General features: G+C 34.4%; 4 protein-coding genes across 4 annotated transcripts; 3 read left to right on the plus strand and 1 right to left on the minus strand.

The window, feature by feature from the left end:
- The first annotated feature begins 6,375 nt into the window (after positions 1-6,375).
- LOC106354066 (chorismate mutase 3, chloroplastic-like) lies at positions 6,376-8,390 on the plus strand. The gene is made up of 4 exons (XM_013793912.3): positions 6,376-6,774; positions 7,260-7,569; positions 7,653-7,889; positions 7,959-8,390. The coding sequence occupies exons 1-4, from the start codon at positions 6,620-6,622 to the stop codon at positions 8,205-8,207; spliced, it is 951 nt and encodes a 316-aa protein (XP_013649366.2). The 5' UTR covers positions 6,376-6,619; the 3' UTR covers positions 8,208-8,390.
- Positions 8,232-10,477, minus strand: LOC106354065 (protein RETARDED ROOT GROWTH, mitochondrial). The gene is made up of 7 exons (XM_013793911.3): positions 9,963-10,477; positions 9,717-9,828; positions 9,353-9,512; positions 9,094-9,242; positions 8,862-9,013; positions 8,650-8,764; positions 8,232-8,567 (listed from the first exon to the last, which is right to left on the minus strand). Exons 1-7 carry the CDS (start codon positions 10,250-10,252, stop codon positions 8,427-8,429), a joined length of 1,119 nt encoding a protein of 372 aa, XP_013649365.1. The 5' UTR covers positions 10,253-10,477; the 3' UTR covers positions 8,232-8,426.
- A 91-nt stretch (positions 10,478-10,568) lies between these two features.
- On the plus strand, positions 10,569-12,043 carry LOC106354067 (cell division topological specificity factor homolog, chloroplastic). The gene is made up of 2 exons (XM_013793913.3): positions 10,569-10,787; positions 11,329-12,043. Exons 1-2 carry the CDS (start codon positions 10,695-10,697, stop codon positions 11,899-11,901), a joined length of 666 nt encoding a protein of 221 aa, XP_013649367.2. The 5' UTR covers positions 10,569-10,694; the 3' UTR covers positions 11,902-12,043.
- Positions 12,044-12,673: 630 nt separating this feature from the next.
- On the plus strand, positions 12,674-13,942 carry LOC106354068 (eukaryotic translation initiation factor 5A-3). The gene is made up of 5 exons (XM_013793914.3): positions 12,674-12,904; positions 13,155-13,277; positions 13,361-13,417; positions 13,514-13,588; positions 13,685-13,942. The coding sequence occupies exons 1-5, from the start codon at positions 12,785-12,787 to the stop codon at positions 13,784-13,786; spliced, it is 477 nt and encodes a 158-aa protein (XP_013649368.1). The 5' UTR covers positions 12,674-12,784; the 3' UTR covers positions 13,787-13,942.
- Positions 13,943-15,889: the final 1,947 nt, after the last annotated feature.

Consider the following 15,889-nt stretch of genomic DNA (forward strand, 5'->3'; position numbering starts at 1 on the left):
TTAAATTATCTTCATAATTTACCAAAAGGGATATTAAACCTTTAACGTAATAAGCATTAAATAGTCACGGTTAACCGAATCAGAAATTACAGGAGTTGCTTTGTTTTAACCAATGATGGAGGGTTTTATTTAATTTATTTTTCTCGATTAGTTATTATTTTACTAAAAATATGTTAAAAAACTTTCTTGTGATTAATTTTTTTAAAATTTATTGTATTACTTAAAATGTAAAATCTGATCATAAATGTATCGAACTAGTCAATTACTTAGAATTTTGAAAGTAATCTATGAATTCTCTTAAGTAGATATATACAAAACTAGTCAATTATTTTTTTGAATTAAATGTAATCCATTATTTGTTTCCTAATTGGACATGTATTAATTGTATCTCATTTTATCAATGTTTTAGATACATTTTATTGACTATTTATTTTGATATATAGGTTTCTGACTTATTATTAGTACATCTACTGATATATATTCAAAATATGTGTTGATTAAAGTGAAAACATATCAAGTTACTTGAGAGTATTGCGATATAATATGAGAGGAGTCATGAGAAGTGAGATGAGGTCAACAAGAGAGTTTTTATGAACTTGGAAGAAGAGAATATTTGTGGTCCAAAAAGATGTGTTGATTAAACATATAGTTTAGTGTTTTTATGTTGATGTCAATCGTTGTAGAAGTATTTATTTTACTATCAAAATAGAAATTATTATGAAAATAACAAAAACAAATATGTAAAAATAATATTTTGAATAATATTTTAGAAAATTAAAATAATTTGAGATTTTTTTGAACATTTTTATTAATATTTTAAGAGAATTAACACTACCATTTATATACTATATCTCATGACCATTTTAATTTTTTTAGCAACAAATTCATTCATTTCAAAGAGGAGACAATTAAAATGAGTTTAAATATTTAAATAGCATTTTTGGCCATTTTCATAACAGTTATAATAGAATAATAATTTAAATTGTTATATGACATATATATTGATAAAACTGTAATTTCAGATAAAGACTAGTTTTTCATTCATATTTTTGTTTTCCTCACTAACAGATTAAGTAAAAATACATACATAGCAGGGTGATTTTTGGGATTTATTGGGATGTAGATAAATGTTTTAGCTTTGACTTTTATCTACAGCTTTTAAAACTATCAATCCCGCTTTAAGTCAATTTTTAAACCTACAACAAGGAAAATTAAAAAATAGTTGTAACCCTTTTATTTACTAATGTAGTAGCTTTTGAAATGTAGGGAAAATATATAGTTGTAAGAGTATATTCCTCATATCTTTTTTTTTATTTTTGTTTTCTTATAACTACAGCCGATATATCTATAACAATCACCCTCTATGTTTAGTTTTGTATCTTGAAATTTGGATTAAAAATACGAGTACATTTTTGGGTAAATAGAACATACCAAATACATTTTTAGGTTAAAAAGTACATTTTTGGTAATAGAAGTTGCTTTTTAAACATGTGATATTTGCTACAGTCTTTTCTTGTCGTAACTTGGGTTATCTGAGGTGATTAGAATATGTATTAAACAACTAAATTTCCAGATCGAACGTACAATTTTACCTACCCCGTTTTAGGATCTTGGGTAATGCTTTCCCTTGGATTTGTTGGAACCTTTAGACTTCACGGAACAAGCTCATCTTCGAATCAAGATCGATCTTTCCTCAGGAAGCTATCTTCCAATCAATCGGCACCATGAATAAATGGGAATTAGCCCAACCATCTTGCCCTTTGCTGCCCGCATTTTGGTCCCTATGTCACCCCACATTTTGGTCCCTATGTCACGATCTATGGACTCTCCGACAGCTACAATCTTTTGTAACACTGACGCCGCTTGGAGATCAGAGTCCAAATATGTCGGCCTTGCATGGATCTTCTCTGATCAATCAGAGATGCCTTGTTTCATGCAGCCTCTCTCAACCTCTCTTACATCTGTTTCAGAATAGATTCACAAGTGCTTGCTCAAACAATCAACAAGAGAACTTCGACGATGGAACTATTCAGGTTATTGTCAGACATCGACTCCCTCATCTTCTCTTCCAATTCCCCCTTTATTTTCTGCAATGTTGTTTATGTTTCACGTGTTCCCCTTTTGCTAGGCCTGCAAATTTACTGGCGAAAACTCAACTTTCTTCTCATTTGGGTTTAAACTCTAGGACCTGATAAGCCCATCGTCCTATTTTAATTGCTATCTTATGTTGAACAAAAAAAAAACATACAATTTTACCCTTAGATTTTTTTTACCCCTAGATTATTCCTTCGATATATGTACTCTCATATTTTTGGGAGTTCATTTTAGAATGAAACATGTATAATATTATGTATTTGTTCTTTTTCTTTTTCATTAGTCTTTAGGCAAAATGATAAACATTTATTAGTGTATGTTTTTACCCTACATAAAAAAACAATTATATTTGACAACCGTTATATTGCCTATCGCTATGCCTCGCTTAAATGAATTTTACATGCAGACCCGGCTTTCAGTATGTGCGGACGGCGCAAATGCACAGGATCCTAAAATTTTACTTGATTTTCCTTACAAGAAAAGGACCCAAAATTTAGAAAAAATCTTGTTTTCTGAAGAAAATATAAACGGCGGTGAAAAGCAATCTGAAAACTAGGTTTCATCTTTCTGATGAAGAAGAATACGTGATGTTTAAAAAGGTCACATGAGATTTAGTTATTTAAAGGGCCCTTTAAACCTTATTTAGCACATAATCTCTTCTAAGTTTGAGTCGGGCATGTTTACATGTCGACAAAAAATGTACATTTTTCTTAAACGATATAAAATAATTATTTTAATCTTTATAAACTAATTATAAAGTTGAAAGAAACACTTTCTATCCCTGTTGAAATGACATAAAAGGGTACATTTCATCTTGTATAATCTCCTTTTTATTTCCTCTACTATAGTCTATAGTAGGGTTCACGTCTCCATTTGTTTTTTTTTTTTTTGGTAGGATCACGTCTCCATTTGTTTGATAAACATAAGACGCGTTGTTTCATTAATTGAGCAAATCATATCTTGCTCCTTGTGCTTGCTTTGAGCCTTTGACTGCATAAAACACGTTTCTAAGCAATTTTAAAACATGTTTCTTGAAAACTTCTGTAAAACTTTTTAACTTGGTTACCAAAAGAAATTTATATAAAAACTACAACGAGTTGTGTTATTTTAGCATGCAAGTAGTTAATGATGAACTGAGGATCCTAATCTAACCAGTAATAAGGTTCATGTCTAATTGTGTGCATTTCCATTTTTATGATAGCGGAGTTAATATTGAGAAAAGTAAGTAGTCACTCCGTATCGTGATCTTGACAAAATGGTTTTTCACTTTTCATCTAGAGACTCTACAACATTCATAAAATACATATTTTTTTAAACTATCTTAAAAATAAATTAAATTATAAATTAAAAATTATTCAACCAAATATAAAATAAACCATATATAAAATATAATTAATTATACTCAATAAATCAATACAAACAGAACATCTTGCATATGAAAAAATGTTCAAACCATGGTGTTCCATGTCCATTCATAATTTATGAAAATGATTATGAAAATGATTATTTTTTAAATATCTTGGAAGCTTCTTCTGATTTGAATAAATGTACATGTAACGTTTACTCAATTGATTATTAAGAAATATACTATATAGACTATAGATAAATCAACACTTGATAATTTTAATTAAAATAAATTAATAAAAATTGATTTCAAATTGTTCTGATTCAAAAAATGACAAAATAAATAAAATTATATATTTTAAAAATTAGATGTAAATATATGATCTCGAATTTAAATCATAAACTAATTAATAATATATATATATAGTTTACATTAGTGCAAACTTAATATTGTATTATCTGTTTTATATTTACAGTGGAATATATTTATACTTTTAGCACTTCAATATATTTTGATGATTTAGTAAATTTATATCTAAAACTATATTAAATTATATGAAATCTATTTGATATCCACAAAATAATATAATAAAATAGAAAGTTGAAATTCTAAATTTTTACTAATGTATATACATTAAAATTAAATATATCGACACAGTAAAGTATATACAGTAAATTTAAAATTAAAAATTTACTAATGTATATACAGTAAAATATTTTGTAAATTAATATTATATCAATTAAAAAAATACATTCTCTTATTTACAAAAATTGTTGTAACAGAACTAATTTAATATCGACACAAAATTGAATGTCAAGGACATGTTAAAAGCTAAGACACTTGATTAGGCCAAATAGTTTTCCCTAATTTACAAGTTTGATGATAACACAACTTAATTTCTGAATGAAGCATCATTTGTTTATCAATTAGGTTAGATTGAGAAAAAGCATGAGGGTCCCACCGTCGAGGCAACTTTGAGGTTTTCAGTTTGAATGTGCGTCGGAATTTAATTGGCCCTAACTTTGAAGATAATTACAGTTTTGGGATTGGTTTTGGATACTTTTGTAGTTTTGTTTCTTCTGGACGTCCCTGATTGGTTGATCTTCTACTTAAACAAAATATCATTTAAAAAAGGCTTCCTTGTGGAGATTATTACATAGAATGCCATTCTTCCGAGGAAAAGCATGTTTCTTTCGACTTAGCTACGTGTCCCTTTAGTGATTGGACATGAAGATAATATTCAATCTAGTTGTATCTATTTTTTTTTTTGTTAATTTATCGACCGATGTTAAGTCAACTTGGAATGTTAATAATTATTTTAATCCACACCGGTGGTGGCGAACAAAGATATAAAACACGTAAATAAATAATTATTTCTTCTGCTGATATACACACTAACATTAACGGTAACGTGTTTATGCATTATTAATTCAACACGTTAGAACCCGTATGAATTTTATATTTCTGGCTTGTGTAAAATAATCACAAGTACAAACTTTTTTATGTTGTTAAAATTATTCCCTAACCGAAAAAATTTATTTAATTATGGTTTTTAAAAAGATAGGGTAGATCTAGAAGTGGAGAAAAAGTAAAGTAAAGAGATAAAATTTAAAACTACTTCTTCCTGTAAACCACAAGTACATAATCAGGCCATGGGAGTCGAGAACAGAATCTTTGGGTCTTTCGTCTTTGGCAGAGCTGATGCAATATATGATCATAGATCTCTATAATCACACATCGCAACATTTTATTTATCACATATGATATATTTCTAAGTTTTTTTTTTTTTTGCAACTATATATTTCTAAGTTAATTGTAACGAAGTATGTATCTCGGTGTTATTTCAAAACTCTTACAAATCAAGACTTTAAATGATAAGTTGATAACCGAATGAATATAAATTAACAAGTGGATTAATATTTGAACTTTTCTGAAAGAAGGCATACACTAATATTAGAATTTTAAGATGATTGAATTGACTAAATATAATTTCACCAAATTCTTTCGATAACTCTGTCACTATTTTAGTTTAAAATACCTAAACTAGTAATGATAGCCTATAGGTAAAAAGAAAGTTTAGGATTTGTAGATACGTCAATTTAGATCTGGAATACTGTTATGAACTAAGTTATCATCGTTTGACGAGATGACATAAAATTATGTTTTATGTCTTTAAAAGAAATTCGAAACCGGACTATTTGTTTGTACTATCTTCCTAAAAATATTAGTTGGTCTTCAGTTCAAATACATTCGGTCAATGAAAAAAACATAAAGTGAATTTCGTGGAAGTTTGACCCCTTAATACAAAATTTATTAAATAAGAAAATATTAACATATTACAAATAAGTTAAATTATTACAGTAAAATTATTCTTTTCTAATAAAGTCCAATATATTTTTATTTATAATAAATAATTTGATTATTAATATTTTATTTTTATATTAAATCAAGAAAATGTATAATATATAGTAAAATATTTTTTTATTTGTTGATCATCGATATTCGGCAGGTCGAAATCCAACCAATTAATCTCGGAAACGTGTGCACCAGCAACAGATGGATCTGACTACCAATAAAGAGAGTTAGATATTCCTATCGCATAATTACATGGATGGATAATCTAAATGTGAGATTTTAAATCTGGATCCTTTAGAGACTTTCCGAAATGTTTTCACTACCTGACTACATCTGTGCTTAGTAAAATGATTTTTTTTTTAACTTAGTAAAATGATTTTTGATATATCTATTTCATAAATTTTAGATTATTATGTAGTTTAATGTATTTTTTTTCATTAGTCTACAATAATGCAATATTACCAATCAGAACCCGCGTGTTGTAGTTTCAATCCCTTCAAAAAAATCTGCATATTTAAATTAGCTTTAACGATGATATTTATAAGGAAAAAAATCTTTTCTCGGAGAGTACGCATCCTTTTTTTTCATCTTAATGATAGGTAACAAAAATGGTAGAAACATTTCATGAGAGAGAGAAAAAAAACCCGAAGAAACATAAAACCCAGGCATAAAACACGTGATTCCCTCTATCAATCCTTGTCCGGATGACATTTTTGTAACTGACTTGAGGAAATATTATTCATTTTCGTCTCTTTTACCAACTCGCCGAATCTCTCTTCTGTCCTTTTCCTTCTTCTTAATTCTCTTCTTCAACCAAAGGTTTCGATGGAGGCTATGCTACTCAACCCCACTTTTTACAATCCGCCGCCAAGCCTCAATCTCGCCAACTATTCTAGACCCGTCTCGTATTTTTCCCGTAAATCGAGATTTGGACCACCTGGATCTCTCTCCATCCGACACTCCGCAGTTTCGCCGATCCGGTAATGTGTCTTTCTTATTTGGTTATAACGAGAAATAGCCTCAATGCACGCCATATGTTCGGTTTTTTGTACTCTCGTTTGTCTTTTTACACCAATGAGTTGAAGTGTCGTCATAAACTCTTTTTTTTTTCCTACACGAGAGTGAGTGTCTTTTTTATTGCTTCCCTCTGCTCTTGTTCGTTTTTGTGTTGTCAGTGGTTGCAGCGTACATGGTCCTGGTCTGAGCTGTACGGTTTTAGCAAAGCTGTGTACTTGTAACAAGTTGGCAGATTCATCATGTGTTACGACATGATTTTCAATAATGCACGATTTAAATTTAATTACGAATATCTTTTCAATAGAATAGTGTCATTACTGTTGATCCAAGAGCCTAATAGGATCATGTTATTGCAAATTATTGTCTGTCGTTTTCTTATGAATCTTATGTAGTTAAAATGATATTATATTCCTTGATGCATAGTGTTTCTGGCATTGATGTGTTTCAGATACTCGAGGAGTCTAAGGGTGGACGAGAGCGAGAGCTTGACACTTGACAGCATAAGACACACTTTGATTCGTCAAGAAGACAGCATCATCTTTAACCTTCTTGAGCGAGCTCAGTATCGCTACAACCCTGACACATACGACGAAGATGCTTTTGCTATGGAAGGGTTTCAAGGATCTTTGGTCGAGTTTATGGTCAGAGAGACTGAACAACTCCATGCTAAGGTGGACAGGTACAAGAGTCCAGATGAACATCCCTTTTTCCCACAATGCTTGCCTGAGCCAATCCTTCCCCCTATTCAATACCCACAGGTGAATTTACTTAGACACACTCCATAGAAGGGATGATGAATTGTAAAGTTAAAGTTTTCTCTTCTGTATTGAAATTAAACCAGGTACTGCATCACTGTGCTGATTCGATAAACATCAACAAGAAGGTGTGGAACATGTACTTCAGACATCTTCTTCCCAGGCTGGTCAATCCAGGGGACGATGGTAACTGTGGTTCAGCTGCTGTCTGTGACACAATGTGTTTGCAGATTCTTTCAAAGAGAATCCACTTCGGTAAATTCGTTGCTGAGGCCAAGTTTCGTGAGAATCCAGCTACCTATGAAACAGCCATCCGAGAACAAGTAAAATGCCCTCTCTTTATTCATTGTCTGTATCTTCTTTTGTTCATGAACTGACTCGAGTCTTTGCAGGACCGGACACAACTGTTGCGACTTCTGACGTATGAAGCAGTTGAAGAAGTAATCAAGAAAAGAGTTGAGACTAAAGCCAGAATTTTCGGTCAAGACATAACGATCAACGAGCCAAAGACTGGAGCTGGAGCCGGAGCTGATCCTTCATACAAAATCAACCCTAGCTTAGTTGCTAAACTCTATGGTGAAAGAATCATGCCCCTCACAAAGGAAGTCCAAATTGAGTACTTGCTTAGGAGGCTTGATTGATGATGTTATCATCAAGAAGAAAGGGATCATAACTTTTTTGTATTTGATCTTTAATTTTATAAAACTGTAATGTGACAACCAGCTCATTTTAGCTAGTCAAGTTGAGTTTATTACAGATGTAAACCGAGAATCAAAAACAAATGAACTATTCTGAGAACAATAAAAAAATCTTTCTGATGTTCATAGAGTATTGAGTACTCTGATTTGTAGGTTGTAGCATCAGAGTGAACCTCCTGTTGATTCTCGGACAATCTCGTAAATAGATAAAATGTTCTCAAGGGTAAGTAGGAAGATAATGCACCATTCCAAAAGATCTGATCTTCGGTTCTGCATCACCTCTTGGAGGAAATGAATGTTGTGCTGCACATCAAAACAGAGGATCACGATTGGCGACTGTTTATTGATATAACAAAACTGATAAAGAGTAATGTAATGAAGATACCTCTACAAACTTTAGCTTAAAGTCTAGATTCCCAAATCTCTGAGTGACCTCGTACTCTTCTCTTAGGTACTCATATATCAGCGCATATCTAGCCTCTCTCCAAGCAATCTCGGATCTATCAGAACACAACAGAACATACCAGTCTAGTTAAGGTACATACATAATTTTCATGAGAATGTTCAAGATTTAGAGTAATATTCAAGAAAGAATACCTATCAAACAAACCAACTCTGAGAATGACGTCAGCAAGATTAGAATTAGCCTTCCCTACGAGTTGGAAGAGCTTTTTCCTGTGCATTGTGAACGTTCCGGTTTTCTCCATTGCACGGTTTATACCAGCGAACTCTTCAACCAATTTATCAACCTGAGAGAATCACAAATCTCAAAACTTTCAACATTAAACAGTTACTTTCGTTTATGGACAGTTGAGAAGGGATACGTTACCTGAGAAACAAAGTAATCCAAGGCAATACTTTGTCCAAGCACACTCCCAATAATACGGATGCTATTAGTATCCAACGTTTTGAGAACAATGTAGTCAGGGCCACCTTTCATTTCCTCAGTCAACAAAGGCTTCTCCTTAACAGCATAATCTAACACACACACACACACACACACACACAAAATCCAGAAAAAGGTTTTTCATTACAAAAAAAGCTATAAAGTAGTAAGAAGAAGCCAAGATATGGTTATAGAATAATACCGTCTTTTCTCATCTCTGTAAGAAGCCCAGAAGCATGTCTACGAACAATGTCGAGATAAGCCTCAACGTCATTGTCATCAACATTGAAAAGAACGGCAGAACCGTATTGAAAGACAACCATGAACCGGCAGCTGCTTACGCTCTCCCTCTCATCCATCGTCTGCGAAGAAGAGAGAACACACAACATCAACATTTGACTTCCTTTTGGGGTTTCTAAACCAACATAAAGTAATCAAAGACATGATAGTTGCATCCTTATTACTATTTTCTAAAAACTTAAAATAGTAATAACATTAAATTAAACACCAAACTTGAATATAACAGTAAATGATTTTGAGGACGAAACAGAAGAGTAAAATCTTACAGGGATACCAGAAGAAGAATCAGAGAATCTGAGAGCAATAGAGTTGGTAGAGCGGGAGGTAGGAGGAACAACATTGCATAAGTTGTCAGCTTGCATCCCCTTCAAATCAATACTGCCAAAACCATAACTCTGAGCAAACCCAAAAAAAAATCATAAAAAGAAACAACAAACAAACACACAACACTCATCACCAAAAGGTTAAAACTTGAAAGAGTCTCGAAAACATTCAAGGCAGTTAAAACGAACCTAGTACTGAGAAAATAGGCTTTGATAGGGATCTTCCCTCTGTCTTCCTCTTCCTTTGTTCCAAAGTCGTAGCTTTGATAAACATCGCCCGACCCAGAGTCAGAGTCGTTGTTGTAAATCGAAATCGGAGAAGGGAACGCTGAGAAGCATCGGAAGTTAAGAAAGGGAGAAGCTTGGGAGCCAATCGTCGAGCCTTTCAAAAGACATGGAGAGGAAGAGGGCTTTGAAGAATTGAGTAATTGACTATTACGACGAAGAAGAAGAGCAGCGACTGCTCTCCATCTACCCATTCACAGCAATTCAGAAAGAAAATAAAAAATGAATTGTTCTCGTTTGGGTTTAGGTCTTCGTCTCCTCGAAAGAATCAGACTTTATTGAATGAAGATGGGTCCGAAGAAGCCTCGAGTTCTCGCCGGCGACAACTATAGTTCCCCCTATAAGCTAAACCTCGCGTTTCGCTTCTCATCTACGACTGCGTTTCATTTTGCAGCTGAACGACAGCGTTTAGCTTGCGGTAAAATGACTACGTTTTGTTTTCTGGCTTAAATGCTTCATTTGCGAAAAAACGACGGCGTTTAGGTAGCAAGGAAATGACGTCGTTTTGGTTTGGAGCTAAAACGACGGCGTTTAATGTGTTGCCTGATAGCCTTTTACTCGAGTGAGTCGTATCCCTTTTCTTCTCTTAACTGAAAGAAGAGACGACCGGAAAAGATTCGCTCCTCAGGCGAAAAAATGGCGATAACTGGGAATCTGAGGATCTCCGCGAGCTTACTAACTCCTTATCATCAGCATCCTAAATGCCTTTCACTACCTTCTTCTTCTAAGGTCTGATTTCTTCTCTTTCTTTCACTCTTACGATTCGAAAACTTTCTTCAAAGCATATTTAGATCTGTGTATGATGAAATTGGCGTGGGAACCCCAGGGATGATGCCTATTAGAATAGAGTGCCGGTTTATACCAAACCGTCTATAGATGATGTAGACCGGTTAATCTCTCTTTACAATTAGATGTAGACCGGTTAATCTCTCTTTACAATTAGATGTAGACCGGTTAATCTCTCTAATACATTTTGCTCTCGTTATACAGAGAGTTTTCTTTTTCTTTTTTTCTTTATAACCGAATGTCCTGCACCTCACCGTGGTGGTCCAAACTAGAGACCGAACCCTTTAGCAGCGCGGACGCACACCCGAGGGTGGGTCATAGCCAGACAATGGTCTTCAGTCTCGGGCGCCAGAACAAATCTGTATGTAAATTCTCTGGTGGCCAGTGCGAGTCGAACCCGGGGCCGTAATTGTAGCCGCAAGCCGTTTACCGTTTACATTTACAGAGAGCTTAACCGGTACATCGCATGTGATAATTTTTGCAGGTTGATTTCTCTGGCTTTGTGAGCAGTGGCGTAAACATCTTGGAACCTTATAAATGTCCTCCTGGAGTGTCACGTGCCCAAACGAAGGTTTTAGCAAGGAACACCGGAGGAGACTACGAGCTATCACCAAGCCCAGCTGAGCAAGAGGTGGAGAGCTTTCTCTTGAACGCCATCAACATGAGTTTCTTCGACCGTTTAAACCTAGCGTGGAAGATCATCTTCCCATCCCACGCTTCGAAGAGAAGCTCCAACGCGAGAATCGCTAAGCAGCGGCTCAAGATGATTTTGTTCTCGGACAGGTGCGCGGTTAGCGACGAAGCTAAGAGGAAAATAGTCAACAACATCGTTCACGCGCTGTCGGATTTCGTGGAGATTGAGTCGGAGGAGAAAGTTCAGCTTAATGTAGCTACGGATGGTGACTTGGGAACTATTTACTCGGTCACGGTGCCTGTTAGGAGGGTGAAAGCTGAGTACCAAGACGTGGATGAGGTTGGATCCATAACGAATGTTGATTACAAAGATACGCTTGATGGTTCTGTAGATGTGAGGTTCGATTTTTATGTTCCAGAGTAAGAAGTTCTTTGAACAGTGTCTTGTTTGTCTGTTTTCTTGTTGCTGTTCTTGAAGTTTCTAGTCTGCGAGGGAACAAAGAAAGTTTCTTAACATTCCCATTGTATATATCTATCTATATATGCAACTCTTATCTCTTCAACTATGTTCTTGGCGATAGTTTGTGTTGGTCAGATTCATAGCAAGAATCCAAGAACCCTATCTTGGTGTTCAACTAATCAGATTTAAATCGTACTTCGCTGTTAGTCTGTGTTTCGCTTTGGATCAGCCCTGCCTCAGGCATGTGCTGGAACGAACTACCACTACTATTCCCTTTAGATGTTCCTGTAACAGCCCTCAGCTTCAGTCTATCATTTGCCAATTAAAATAACATAAAGCCTTTAGACAGGATTGCTTGTGTAATAGAGCTGTAACGGTCGCTTTTGAAGTTTAACCTCTCAAGCAAATCTAACTGTTCTGCTTCAAGCTTTCTCGGTCTTGATGTACATAAGTTTTTGTTTTCAAGCACATAATTATGAATGAAAATGAGAGATATATTATGTTCTACACTAATTAGTTGCATCTAATTACATAGAGAATCTGACGGAAGCGTAACATCTACGACCTGCCTTTTAATTAAATTAAACCACAAAGGATTATTCAGCAAATAGACGACGCACGTGTAGGGCCCCGCGTAATTTGCACGCGACATCTCAAATAAATATGGACGGTAGATTTGAGAAAGGAAATTCTGATCCAACGGCTGAAAAGGAATAGTTAAGAGTATGCAACACGTCTCTCTCTCTGAGGCTTTCGTGTTCTTCTTCTTCAAAGGTTCTATAAAAATTGAATACCACTCATTGACTTTGCCACAACGTTTTCGTGTGCGGCTCTCTTCTTCAAAAACATGTCGGACGAGGAGCATCACTTTGAGTCAAGCGACGCAGGAGCTTCCAAGACCTATCCTCAACAAGCTGGTAACATCCGTAAGGGTGGTTACATCGTCATCAAAGGCCGTCCCTGCAAGGTGATCTTCTTCTACTGCTGTTCTCCCTTCATGTATATATATATCTTTATATTCTTACTGTTATAAATTTGCATGTCGTGATGAGTGCTTTGGTCCTTAGGACCGACCGACATAAGTTTATGTTTGAAGTTTTGTCTTGTAGATTTCGTTGTAATCTAGTTTATGTCGGAGGACAGAGTTTCTTGTTCGTTGAATTGCCTATTATCATTTTGTTTTTTATATTAAAAACATTCTTTATTGGTTTTAATAGGTGGTTGAGGTTTCGACTTCAAAGACAGGCAAGCACGGTCACGCCAAGTGTCACTTTGTAGCCATTGATATCTTCACTTCTAAGAAGCTCGAAGATATTGTTCCTTCTTCCCACAATTGTGATGTGCGTATTGTATGATACTCCGAAACATTTGATTAAGTCTGTAACTTGACTCACAAGATTGATCTTTTTTTTTTTTCTTGTAGGTTCCACATGTGAACCGTGTTGACTATCAGTTGATTGATATCTCTGAAGATGGCTTTGTATGATTTCATGTTGCACTAGTCTAAGTTTGTTTTGCCTTTTCCCCACATGCTTAAATTAGAGGGCTTTTTTCTTTCTTGATGGTTACGTTACAGGTCAGCCTTCTTACTGACAATGGTAGCACTAAGGATGATCTCAAGCTCCCAACTGATGAAGCTCTCCTCACACAGGTTACTTTCTCATGCATGCTTAAATCAACTGTTCTATGTAAATATTTATCTGGTTCACTTATGATTTTGTGTTTGGTCTGTGTTGTGTGAATGCAGCTCAAGTCTGGATTTGAAGAGGGAAAGGATATAGTTGTGTCTGTCATGTCTGCAATGGGAGAGGAGCAGATGTGTGCCCTGAAGGAAGTTTCTCCCAAGTAATGATAATAATTAAGTGAGCATTCTCCTCTGCTCTACTTGTACAGAGGATATTATCATTATCAATTTGACAGAGTCGAATGTTTATAAGAAAAAGTTTGGTCTTTTCTTCTTCTTATTCTTCATAATAATAATTTAAAGCCCAATCTTTCATGCAAAGACACACCTTATCTATCTTACTATTTGGTTTCTGTTGTGGAGAAGTTACTATTGACAGTTCCAAAGCTATATTTGTGATATGCTATCCTAAGGGCTAAAACTGTTTATATATAAATCAATAATTCGTTTTGAATATGGGTTCTGATCCCTCTCGTTTAAGTGCACTCTTTGAGTAACTTGTAGCTGAGTGTTCAAATGACCTGCAACGAGGGTGATGGACGACAAATCCAGAAGGATGAAAATCAATAGTAGTATTCTTCAAAAGTTAATGAAAATGTTTAAATGACAAGTTTTGTAGTGACGTGTGGTAAGAAAAATCATGAGAATGCGACCTTTAAACAACTTTCATCATGAGGGTACACTTTCCATAAGTGGTTATGCCTTACCATTTATTACTATTACTATACTTGACCATGAGTGGTCTTACGATATAATAGTGTCCGTTTTGAGTGTTGCCAGACAGAAAAAAATCTTGTTTGGGTGGATTTGAACAGACTTGCTGGTTTCAAAGTTGATTTGAACATCTCAACTCTTGAGTCTTCCTCATGGGGTTTAATGGGCCACTAGGCCTAGTAAAAATAAAGTTAGTAACCATATGTGTATTTGACTATATGGAGGCCGTAGTATATTGAACATTTCGAAAATGCATTAATAATCAACTCAATCAAAAATGAATCCAACACTTTTATGTGATCGGACGGAAAGAGCTTTTCTACAATCACCTTTTTTTATTTTTGCAGCACGCTGATTAGTCAAATAACCCATCAAGTAGTAGTAATTTCGCCCACCTCTTACGATCATTGCTAGTAGTATTACTTTGCTTCCATTGCAGCAGTTTGCAATTCCGCAGCCTCACAATTTCTAGCATCTTAATAAGTACAGTGCATAGTAACATTCCATTAACTTTAGTATTGTAAATCTATTCTGTGTGTGAGAATAAAGCTAATATGAATGAAACCTCCCCATGTTTTTTTTTTTGTCAATACACCTAACGGGGGCGAGGCATTTGAGTCAAAAATATTGAGTCACGGGTATGGGTAGAGAGACACAGTGCACGTGGCTAAAAGAAAAGACCCAAGCAAATGAGAACAAATCCCTCCCTCTCTCCCATTCTACCATTTCCTTCAACAACATTCAAACAAATTATACATTTCATTATCAAAAAGCTGTTAATGTCGTCCTATCATTTTGTTTATATTAGTAGGCTAGTAGCCTTGCTATTTGCTACCACGGGATCGACTTCTTTTTTCAACGAGTTGACTTTTTAATACACAACTTGAATTCATAAGATATATTTTTGACCCAATGAGTTATAAGTTTTAACCGATAAAGTTGCACATAAAAATAAGAAAATCAAATGGTAGATGAACATTAGAGATATTAAATATCTAAAATAAAACTAGTTTACATGTTTGATTGTCTGAGTTCTGTAAACTAGTTTACATGTTGAATTGTGTGATTTCTGTAGTATTTTGAATATACGAACAAAACTTACCTCCTATACGATAGCACCCTTAAATCTGAGGTAATATTTACCCCCCTCAAAATTAGAGATGTTCTTACCTAAATTGTACGTGGCGCAAGACTTGCTGTGGCCTGTGGTTACTTCGGTTGGATAACGAATATTGATTTTTTTTTAAAAATATATTTTTAAAAGGGTTATTGTCCAACAAAATCAAGATCTACCAAAAATAGTGACATGATAGCATATATATATATTGGTGGCTTTTACTTTCGTCGTTTGAAACATTGTAATTGATAAAATATATCATATATACTTCTGCTTGAGTTTGAAAATTATTTTAGGGTCTAGTATAGAACAGAACATACTCCGGTTAAAGTTAAAACAAGTACTATATAGTATATAGTTTAAAAACTAGTTCAACATTGCTTGCGACCGGATATCTCGAAAAATGATTATCCTTATTCGGCGGAGTAGCTTGTTTA

The sequence above is a fragment of the Brassica napus genome, chromosome A7, assembly GCF_020379485.1.
Source record: "Brassica napus cultivar Da-Ae chromosome A7, Da-Ae, whole genome shotgun sequence".
Taxonomy (NCBI): Eukaryota; Viridiplantae; Streptophyta; class Magnoliopsida; order Brassicales; family Brassicaceae; genus Brassica; species Brassica napus.

What these genes read in the sequence shown, in the direction of transcription:
- LOC106354066 (XM_013793912.3), top strand. Translation starts at nt 6,620, where the DNA reads ATGGAGGCTATGCTACTCAACCCCACTTTTTACAATCCGCCGCCAAGC. An exon ending in TCCGCAGTTTCGCCGATCCG is followed by an intron (nt 6,775 to 7,259) that starts GTAATGTGTCTT and finishes GATGTGTTTCAG; the next exon opens with ATACTCGAGGAGTCTAAGGG. An exon ending in AAACAGCCATCCGAGAACAA is followed by an intron (nt 7,890 to 7,958) that starts GTAAAATGCCCT and finishes GAGTCTTTGCAG; the next exon opens with GACCGGACACAACTGTTGCG.
- LOC106354065 (XM_013793911.3), bottom strand. Translation starts at nt 10,252, where the DNA reads ATGGGTAGATGGAGAGCAGTCGCTGCTCTTCTTCTTCGTCGTAATAGT. An exon ending in TACAGAGATGAGAAAAGACG is followed by an intron (nt 9,243 to 9,352) that starts GTATTATTCTAT and finishes TGTGTGTGTTAG; the next exon opens with ATTATGCTGTTAAGGAGAAG. An exon ending in AGAGTTGGTTTGTTTGATAG is followed by an intron (nt 8,765 to 8,861) that starts GTATTCTTTCTT and finishes GTGTTCTGATAG; the next exon opens with ATCCGAGATTGCTTGGAGAG.
- LOC106354067 (XM_013793913.3), top strand. Translation starts at nt 10,695, where the DNA reads ATGGCGATAACTGGGAATCTGAGGATCTCCGCGAGCTTACTAACTCCT. An exon ending in CACTACCTTCTTCTTCTAAG is followed by an intron (nt 10,788 to 11,328) that starts GTCTGATTTCTT and finishes TAATTTTTGCAG; the next exon opens with GTTGATTTCTCTGGCTTTGT.
- LOC106354068 (XM_013793914.3), top strand. Translation starts at nt 12,785, where the DNA reads ATGTCGGACGAGGAGCATCACTTTGAGTCAAGCGACGCAGGAGCTTCC. An exon ending in TCAAAGGCCGTCCCTGCAAG is followed by an intron (nt 12,905 to 13,154) that starts GTGATCTTCTTC and finishes TGGTTTTAATAG; the next exon opens with GTGGTTGAGGTTTCGACTTC. An exon ending in ATGAAGCTCTCCTCACACAG is followed by an intron (nt 13,589 to 13,684) that starts GTTACTTTCTCA and finishes GTGTGAATGCAG; the next exon opens with CTCAAGTCTGGATTTGAAGA.